General features: G+C 44.7%; 2 protein-coding genes across 4 annotated transcripts; one reads left to right on the forward strand and one right to left on the reverse strand.

The window, feature by feature from the left end:
- Positions 1–78: 78 nt before the first annotated feature.
- LOC111074643 (pleckstrin homology domain-containing family F member 1 homolog) lies at positions 79–4,134 on the forward strand. Of its 3 annotated transcripts, none has more exons than XM_022367503.2 (3): positions 79–265; positions 345–1,192; positions 4,032–4,134. In XM_022367503.2, the coding sequence occupies exons 1-3, from the start codon at positions 169–171 to the stop codon at positions 4,122–4,124; spliced, it is 1,038 nt and encodes a 345-aa protein (XP_022223195.2). In that variant the 5' UTR covers positions 79–168; the 3' UTR covers positions 4,125–4,134. The 3 variants fall into 3 exon arrangements, with proteins under 3 accessions (XP_022223195.2, XP_022223196.2, XP_022223197.1); XM_022367504.2 differs by having other exon boundaries at positions 80–265; positions 345–1,186; XM_022367505.2 differs by lacking the exons at positions 79–265; positions 345–1,192 and adding an exon at positions 1,341–3,220 and having other exon boundaries at positions 4,032–4,121.
- Positions 4,135–5,158: 1,024 nt separating this feature from the next.
- Positions 5,159–6,639, reverse strand: LOC111074644 (40S ribosomal protein SA). The gene is made up of 3 exons (XM_022367507.2): positions 6,540–6,639; positions 6,069–6,312; positions 5,159–5,847 (listed from the first exon to the last, which is right to left on the reverse strand). Exons 2-3 carry the CDS (start codon positions 6,285–6,287, stop codon positions 5,254–5,256), a joined length of 813 nt encoding a protein of 270 aa, XP_022223199.1. The 5' UTR covers positions 6,288–6,312; positions 6,540–6,639; the 3' UTR covers positions 5,159–5,253.
- Positions 6,640–10,204: the final 3,565 nt, after the last annotated feature.

The raw sequence follows: 10,204 nt of genomic DNA on the forward strand, positions 1-10,204 counted from the left end.
GTATATTTACGGTATATTTTGAAAATGAGGCGGTATATTTCGGAATATTTTTGATGGTCAGGCGGTATAATTTATCGACAAGTCCGCGGCCACACTGCTGAGCGTGTGTGTTTGTGTGTTTTTGTTATTTGAAAAAATTGTCGCCAAAACGCAGACAGAGACATAGCCATGGATAACCCTAATATAATTGTTGGCAATGCACAGTTTGACTGGGACTCCATCAACGTTGGTGACTTAGCCCTGGATCACTCGGAGAACTTTTTTGGTACGTCGCACACACTTTGTCAGCGAGTCCGATTTACAGCAAGCCACAAAACCGCGCCATTTTTCTCTGTCTCACGCAGCTGCTGCCAACAAGGAAAACAAACCGCTGAACAATGGGAACCTTCTCCTGGGCACCACTCCGCAGGCGAAGATGGCCAACAGTCAACCGATGATGATGGTGGAGCGTGACACCAAAAAAATCATTCCTCTCAGCTGGGACTCCGACAGCAACGATGTGAAATCACCAACAGGCACAAAGGAGGAGACGCAGGTCGAGGCTAAGCCACCAACTAACCTAAAACCAAAGGAGGAGCTTGTCAGGGAAGGGGAGCCAATACTTATGCCAAAACCGAAAACAGACCTGAACCCAAATGAACCTGAGTTTAAGTTGAATGTAAAGGTAGAAAAGGAGGAGGTCAAGGTCAAGGCCGAGGAATCGCATGAGCCACAAATGGGCCTCAAGTTGCGAAGCCAGTGGTCTCCCAGGCCGCACACACACAATCACGACACCGGCACGGCGCCGCCCAAGGCGTACGACTTCAAGAACATATACCAACATAATCGGGAGGCGGCGGTGCGCCAGCGCAATGAGGAGGAGCGTAAGGCGCGACAATTCCACAGCCGCCCAATGCCCAACTTCTCGGCGATGCACAAGCGCTTGGATGAGGTCGTGGTCTGCCACAAAATAACAATTCCCCACACTCCAGAAACGGTGAAGCACTGGCAGTCGGATTTGGAGCGCCGCAAGCGCAAGGAGCAAGAGCAGCAGGCCCAGTTAAACCAAGTCCGCCGCCCGCTTCACCTGCACGACGCCCAGCCCAGCCATCCTAAACCGTTCCAGCTGCGCTGTGATCAGCGCGTGCGCGAGCGCCGTGAATATGACGCTGCTGTGCAGGTCACCCAGGATAAGAAGAAAAAAGAGGTAACTGTATGTGCAAACAATTTTTGGTTTATTTTTCCAGCTGTCTGTCCATCTGATCCGTTATGTTTGAAATGTCCACCCCCCACTAGTGGCGGCTATCGATAGGCAACGTTCGGTGGGTGAACTGGTTCCGGCGATGTCGATAGCTCAGAAAGAGAGTTCCGCTGAACCAGCTCACATCTGCGTGCTCGCAGAAATAAACTTATTTTTAAGTGTTTTGGGAACGCCACTGTGCTTTAGACTGAGCAGTTCCGAGTTGAGTAGGACCCAAACATATCAACAAGCCCAGTGAATGTTTTCACTTTAGACGAAAATATCTTTAAATCATCAGAAAGTTACTTAAACGTACACGGAGCCAAGTTTGTTTTTGTTGTTGTTAGTAGTGTGAGTGAGTCATGGCGTTTCGGACGGCGTAGAAAAGCATTGTGCATTGCATAAAAAAAGCGTGCATCAGCAGCAACCCGCACACAACAGTTGACCGGAATCAGCGGCACTGCGAGCCCCCCCGCCCCAAGCCGAGTCTACTCCAGTTGAGACGGTGGAGGAACCAAATCGCACGGAAGGATTTGCAACAGCTGCGCCCATATCTACACGCACGCACCCACACACACAGTCGCAGCAGGCAACAGTCAGTGTCACATACTCGCCAGCACACTCTCGACCAGCCACGCACTCACACAAGCAACAGAAGCCGTCTGTCGTCACAGTTGAGTACTTTTCGGTTTATTTTTTATGTTCAGCCACGGGCGGCAGCACTGAGTGGAGAAGCCGCAGCAGCAACAGTCGTCGTCGTCGTCGCTAGTGGAGAGTGAAGAGAGTGGAGAGTGTCGCAACCAGTGAGACCAGGGAACCGAAGCAGCGGGAAGACTGTTCACACACAGCAATAGAAAACATAGTGTGTGTGTGCGCGAGTGTGTGTGCCAGAGACGCAGAGGAGCGACAGAGAGAGGAAGAGACAGACAGCCCAGACCCAGAGCAACCCACTTTCGCCAGTCGGAACCGAGCCAGCAGCAAGCAGCAGTCAGCCACTACCACCATGGTGGATCGTCTTGTCAACTCGGAGGCCAACACGCGCCGCATCGCCTCCGTGGAGAGCTGCTTCGGTAGCTCTGGTGTACCGCTGGCCGTTCCCGGCCGTGTACTGGTCGGCGAGGGTGTGCTGACCAAAATGTGCCGCAAGCGGCCAAAGTCACGCCAGTTCTTCCTATTCAACGACATTCTCGTGTACGGAAACATTGTGATCGGCAAGAAGAAGTACAACAAGCAGCACATCATGCCGCTGGAGGAGGTGTCGCTGGACTCGATTGTGGACAATCAGCAGTACCGGAACGGCTGGTACATACGCACCACCACCAAATCGTTTGTGGTGTACGCGGCGACCAGCACCGAGAAGCAGGAGTGGATGGCCCACATCAACAAGTGTGTGGAGGATCTGTTGCGCAAGAGCGGCAAGAAGCCCGTGGAGAATCACGCCGCCGTCTGGGTGCCGGACACGGACGCCAGCATCTGTATGCACTGCAAGCGGACGCAGTTCACATTCATCCAGCGCCGGCACCACTGCCGCAGCTGCGGCGCCGTCGTCTGCGCCGGCTGCTCCTCGAAGAAGTTCCTGCTGCCACAGCAGAGCACGAAATCGCTGCGCGTCTGCGATGCTTGCTATGAGCGTCTCAAGCATGTGCCCAGCGGTGCTGGCGAGGAGTTGGCGGGCGCGACCGCTGGCGGCGTCAAGCACAATGCCAGCGGTCATGGCCCGGCGGGCGATAGCTCCAACGATGAGGACACTGACGAGGAGACGACCTCGCCGGGCGGCGAATCGCACGACGAGCCGCGCTTCTACGGCGACAGCAGCGTGCTCTCCGCGGACGATAGCCAATCGACGATAGCCGCTGCAACGCCAACATCCTCCTCCTCCACGACGACCGTCAGTCCCAGCCAGAATCCTGCCGTGGCCTCCTCAATGACGGGCTCCCACTGTTGAGACAACAGACACAGGACGGACGGAGTTGCAGACGGACAAACACGATCGGATAACGGGTACACCGCACATTCTCATATACATACATACAAACATACAAACATACATATATAATCATAGATATATTCTTGTACTACCCATTATATGCCCTTCATGTATCTTCTCATGGAGAGTGTTGACTCGTTCACTCGACCTTGCCTTGTGTTTTAGTCTTAGCTCCTCCGCTCGCGCGAAAATTCCATACTGGCCCCGGCTCTGTTCTCTATGTGTTTGTGTGTGTGTGTGTGTGTGATAATCTTATCAGGCCCAGGGCCGTTTGTTGTTTTTACTCTATTTTTCACTGGCAAACAAACTGCTGCTGCTGCCCCGCCAGAGAAGAATGAAAACGAACCAGAGGATAGAGGCAGAGATACCAACTGGGGCTCGTATCGGAGCCGGGAGATGTAGCAACCCAGGGTCAGTCTCAGCAGTAGTGGAGATCTGCTCTGAATAAAATCCCCGACATGACTCAGACTCTGGCTCTGGCTCTGAGGCTAAGCTCGCCCCCCTCCCACCAAGTTGCTGAGCTTCGTCTGATAGACTGTGACGGTGACTGTGAGGGAGCGTCTTTGCGGCTGGACAAGTGACTCAGTCGGCGCCCCATCAGTCACCGGACATATCAACAAATTCCCGCCGCCTCGTGCTGCTGAAGGCGTTACATAAACGCCGGCTAATTGGAACTCTGGTGGTGGGGAAGTGGGGGGAACAGATGTTGGGATTTTACCATTACCATTAACCATTACTCTTGCCTATTTACGATTAGATTAGCAACAATTATGTGGCTAGCCGTGCTAACCCCTTTTTTGTTTCCCCTCCCACCTACCATTTCAGCAAGACGAACAACGGAAGCGATGCGAGCAGGAGGAGATCAAGGAGATACGAAAGATGACGGTATTCAAGGCGCGTCCAAATCCCTTCAAGTAGCCCACACAAAAAAAAAAAAACTTTAAAATTGTCCAAAATTTCGATGTTAAGGCCCCCCCCCCCCTCCTCCCTCCGCACCCAAAAATCCCCCCCTTTCCTTTTGTCCACTTTCCGGAACTGTAATCTGTAATTTAGAGCAAAACTAGGCGATACGCGGGGGTGAGGATTATACATATACATACATTTATTTTTGTACTACGAAGGAGATCAGATCTGGTCAACAAACAAGGAAACAAATGTTGTATCCATAAGCAGAAGCATTAGCCAGAAACCAGAAGGAAAATTAAAACAAAAAAAAGAATACAATTTAAATGATATTTCCTGGACACAGCAGGACTCGAAGCGGCAGACGCGAATCCTTCTACCTAGCAGGAGATATCCAAGATCCAAGAGATCAGCGCCCTGGAAACGCTTGTCTAGAACCAACCACACCAATACACGATACACGATACACACGTACTACAAACATATATAGTTTTTTTTTACCAGAATTACTCGATTTGTCTCTAACATTATTTTATACGTACATTCGTTCGTTTATATATATATATACAAACAAGCATTAATTTTTTTCGATGGGAAGCCACCTCTAATCGTACGTTCTCGGATGGGAAGGATAACTATATGAATATATATATATATGTATACCATTAGGCAATTTGCAATTGCAATCATTAACTGTTTTCTATTTGTAATAAGTCGAAATAAACAAAAACAAACAAAAAAACACTATAAATAACTGTAAATTGATGCGGCGAGTAGTCTGTGGAATTGCATTTGTGTGTGTCTGTGTGTGTGTGGGAAAGGGGGTCGGATTTCTGCACGTGCACTACATATTGCGACAGTCTTCAAATATAAGTTTCCAATTATTTACAGTGTGTAAACATGCGTGCCGATCGCTCTCCCAAATTGATGCGGACACACTCGCACTCTAGCCATCCCTTTCTAATCCCTGCTGCAGAGTGCAGCAACAGACGCCAGTTAGCTAGCTAGCTAGCTGTCTCGCTTTAAACCAAGCATGACAAAGAAATGAAAAACGTGGTAATATTTTTTGGGGATAAGCATAAATAAAAAAATGTATTTATGTCGCTGAAGAATCGTTCAACATGTGGGTTGAGCTGTCATCATCTTAGAACTGGCCATCACTGCCCCAGGAGGTCTTGACGGTATCCTCATTCCAGTCCTCCACACCGCCAACAGTCTCGGCGGCGACCTCATCGGCCCAGTTGGTGGTCTCCTCGACGGGATGGTCGACCACCTCCTCGATCTTGGGTGGTGGCAGCAGCTCCTTGGCGGCGGCCTCCTCCTTCTCAGCCTCCTCAGGATCGCGGTAGAAGTACAAGTCAACGACCACGGGCCACTCGACGGTGCGCGAGATGGTGCCACGCAGACGGAGCACCTCACGGGCCAACAGCCACCACATCAGACCAATGGAATGAGCAGACTTGTTGTTGCATGGAATAGCAATATCGATGTAACGCAAAGGCGAATCGGTGTTGGTGAAGGCAATCACGGGGATGTTCACGTACGAGGCCTCCATGATGGGCTGGTGATCGGTCATGGGATCGGTGACAACCAACAGACGGGGCTCGCGGAAAGCGGGCTGGATCTGATTGGTGAAGGCACCGGGCGTGAAGCGGCCAGCAATGGGAGTGGTGTCCGTGTACTTGGCGAACTTCAGCACAGCGCGCTGGCCGATGGGACGCGACGAGATGACGAAAACCTGCCGAATGGAGGGAGAACATTAATTTACTGCATTTTACTGAGACTGTGGAGAACCAGCTGCTTTATCTGTGGGCTTTGTGAGGCGTGGCATATCAGCTTTAAGTTGAAATCATTTCATTTCATACCCGAAAGATAAAAAAATCATCATATGAACCACGCGGCACCTCACACACAAGCTGAATATAGAGCAGGGCGCACAAGAGCGGAGCGTTAACTTACATCTGAGGCGTTCTCAATGGCCACGATGGCGCGAGCGGCAAGCTGCAGCTTCTCCCAGGTCTTGCCCAGGTTGATGATGTTAACACCATCGGCGCGACGCTTGTAGACGTACTGCTCCATCTGGAAGTTGACGTTCTCCGACCCCAAGTGGGTGGTGGCGACCAACATCTTGGTAATGTCATCCTCTTTGAGGGACAAGATATCTAAGCCTCCCGACATTTTAACGTGGAAAGAGTTACGGAACCTGTGAAATGGAAACAAAAACTCGTGTTAGCACTCCGTCGCCTCAACATAACCCAACTAATGCTCACTTCCACGTGCTCCACCCAACAAAATGTGCGAAAATCAACAACAAATACACTGCCGTTAATTCCCCACTGTCGGGCTTTGCTTATGTGGCTTAGATTTCTCAATTTCATAGTCAAATATCACTCTTTTGTTAAACTATTTACAAATTTTCGTGGAACTTACGTCTGGATGCCGCTGGGAGTTTTGACAAAATGGCCGAGAAACGTGTTTATCGGTATGACCTCAAAAATATCCCGAAATATATTTTCTGTATATACCGTAAATATACCGGAAAGAAAACTTAGCCCACTAAGCCCCCTCCATTTAAACAAAATCGTATTCCATAATTTTTATATTCAGTTTAATATTACTAGCTAGTTGTAGCTAGTTTAGCCCTAAACATATAATTTTATCCAATTTCTCAATAAATTTTGTTCAGGATTAGCTCGTTTTCAGAACTCTTTTTCATTGGATTGTTTACATAATAAGGTTCAAACAAGCGGCCAAAGCTTAAAACGTAAATGTTGACTAAATGTGACGTCATTATTGCTTGTCAACCAATTTATGCCTGCGTATAGACATTTGTATACCCTTTTTCCTTTAATTGATGTAAAATTTGTTGTTCCAAGCTGTTTTGAAACATTAATATTGAAATTTTCTTAGATTGAGTTTTTTTTTTACCTATAAATGCATAGTTTTTGTGTGTTTGTACATACATTTATGCCGGTTCTGATGCCTATTATTGGTACCCGTTGGCTGAAAAATATAGTTAATATCTCTAAAACAGAGACTGAGTAGTTTCTGCATTAATTGGAGGCTGAAATTACAAACAATATCTTTATTATATAATATCCTTTTTCCCAAGGAATGCGGATTTGTTGCTCATTCAGTGACAATGTTGCACAACAATGCTGCTAGTTCATTTCCCCATGTTGCTGAAATTTGTATATACCAGGAAGTTGTTCAAAAATACCAGTATATACCAAGAAAAAATAAAATTCTTTTTGCTCAATTTTGGCACCAATAAATACCATAAACGGTTAATAACCCCGTGGTCGACAATGGGTTAAGTTAATCGTTCCAAAAGAAATATAATGAATTTTATACCGATAAGGTATTTATGTTTGGATGATATATTTTACGCGATATATATGATTAAGCGGAAGCATGTTTTTGTGGAATAAATCAACGAACCTAGTCTTCTGAATATGGAGCTCATTTTGGAAATATCAATACTTTGTATTACGTTTTCATGATGAACAGGGATAGTTTTCGTATTTTGTATCGATATTCACGGTCCCAGCTGATTGATAGTTGAATCGATGCCTGGGCGAAGCTCACTTCTATGACATCAATAGCAACCACATTTGCGGTTAACTCAAATGAAAAACTCAAAGCCGACCGTTTTTTTTTGTATACACATTTATTGCAAGTTGTTTTGTTTATATTTTAATTTACGTGTATGTTTCCTCGCCTTCTGTAACTACCACAACAATGTTTGCATATTCCACACATTCAGCTGGCTTGCAATGAAAATTTTCTTAGTTTATGTACGTGAATACATCTGGCCTGGTTAAAAAATTGTGTGTGTGTGTGTTTGTTAGTAACTTGAAATGCGATCTCTTCGCTTATTTTCTTTATTTTCTCATTTAGATTTAGATTTATATCCCTTTCCTTCGTTATTCGTTATGGTTGAAGAGATATCTGGCGTTTAAAAATTGATTTCGATTTCCATTTTTTTGTTTTGTTTTTTTTTTATGTTTAACATCTAACAAAATGCACTCGTTTTTTGGGTGTATGTGTGTGTGTGTATGTGTGGGTGAGCATGAGTGGGAGTGTTATATTGTGGGTGTAGTCTGGCTCTGGACCGTACCATTATTCGTTATCTTTATCGTAACTTAACAACATTAATAATAATAAAAAAAAAACATCGTTTGTATACATAAACCGTTTTGTTTTTTTGTTTGATTTTTTTTTGTTTGTTTTGTTTTTGTTTTGCTTTTAGTATCATTTTTTGTGACTTTTAGCTTATTTTCATTTTGGGTTTTAGTTTTAAATTACTAACTACTTATACAATGTAATGTTAACTTGTTTTACTTGTTTTAATTTGTCCGTAAAGGTTTGTTTTCTCTTCCCTCTTTTTTTCTTTTTTTGCATCTCCTTTCACTTCAGCCGTTTGTTTGTTTGTTGGCTTTTTAAACACTAAATTGTTTTTTTTTTGTGGGCCACATTGTTTTTTTCCATGGGTTTTTCTTTTTTTCATGTTTCATGTTTTTTGTTTTGTTTTGTTTTGCTTTTGTTGTTAGTACTCGTATAATAAATCTGAACAATTTGTCTTAAAAAATATATACATATACGTAATAATTAACATTTCGCTATGTTCTCCCCTCCTCCTCCGACGAACCATACAATCCATCCGTAACGTGTGTATAAAATATTTTCACTACAAAAAATCACTCTTTTGCAAATAAAACTCAATAAGTTTCCCTCTCTTTCTATTTCTCTCTCTATCTCTTTCTCTATCTATCTCTTGCTTGTTTTTGGCTGTTAACATTGTTTGCATTTGCATTTTTTTGTTTACTGCTGTTTACTGTTGTCCTCCGTTTACCGTCCAGTTCGTTTGTCGAGTCTCTTGTGTTTTTCTTAGTTGCTGTTTCGTTCTCTCCTCTTATCGTTTTGAACGGAAAGTGGGGGCAGTGGGGGGGAATGGGAAGCGTTAACGCAAGGTACAATATTAAACAGAATAATAAATAGTTGATGCACCTTGCCCTAACGGCTTATTATTGATGGCAGAGTTGGCATAAAACAAATAGTTTCAAAGAAGCACACACATAAGTACAAACATATATGAATATTACACACATACATACATATACGCGCATTATTTTTTGGCATTTTAAATTTGTTTTGTTTTTTATCAGATGGCAATTAGTGGGAAGGTGTATGTTGTGTGTGTGGGTGTGTGTGAGGCAGGGGGCAGGGGTGGGGGCAGGGTAAATTCACACCGACTTATAACTGTATCATTTAATTTTGCTCGTTAAGTAGACGACCGTATGTATACTCTTTTTTATGTTTTCTTGCTCTTTTGGTTTTTGTTTTTTGTTTTGTTTTTTTATTTTTTATTTTATTTTTCGGTTAGGAATATATTCCTTGCTAAACACTTAGAAGACACATGCATACATACACATAAACGAATACCAACACAAAACAGTTATCTCATCTCCTTCTCCTCTCCGTGGAATTTGTCATTAGTTAGTCATCTCGTTTAGTTCTGTGAGTGAGTGTTAAGTGTTGTCTGTGTGTGTGTGTGGGTATATATTTAGCGACTTGATTAGTTAATCCATTTAATCGTTTAACTTTTTGTACACATTTAATTCGATTTTCGAGTTTACTTTAGTTTGGATTTAAGCACGTTTTGGGTCCATCCACAAGTACAATTTATAAATATTCTTTAGCTCTTTCTTATTTAGGCCTGTGTGTGGGTGTGGTATCGGAAGGCAAGCCACTTCACTTTGTGACTGGCCGTTACTCTCAGTTTTTTTTTGGAACTTGGAATGCCTCACTCACCCTGTTTACAGACATAATTACACCTGCTTGCTGGCATTAACTTTCGACCACACACCACACACACACACACCCATAAGTAGAATTATAAACCAGAATTTCTCAATTGGTTAAGCTTTTAGCGTGGGAAAAAGGGTAAAGGGGGAAATTTAGGTAGACAGAGGGTGTGTGGCGGCAAGCGAAATAAAAGTTCTAGCGAAGCAGAAGGAAGGCAGGGTAAAGCAACTTAGGGAGGGGGGTAAGCGCCTAGTCCGTGTTGTGTGTGTGATTATCTCCTAGTGAGA

Source organism: Drosophila obscura, unplaced genomic scaffold, assembly GCF_018151105.1.
Source record: "Drosophila obscura isolate BZ-5 IFL unplaced genomic scaffold, ASM1815110v1 contig_84, whole genome shotgun sequence".
Taxonomy (NCBI): Eukaryota; Metazoa; Arthropoda; class Insecta; order Diptera; family Drosophilidae; genus Drosophila; species Drosophila obscura.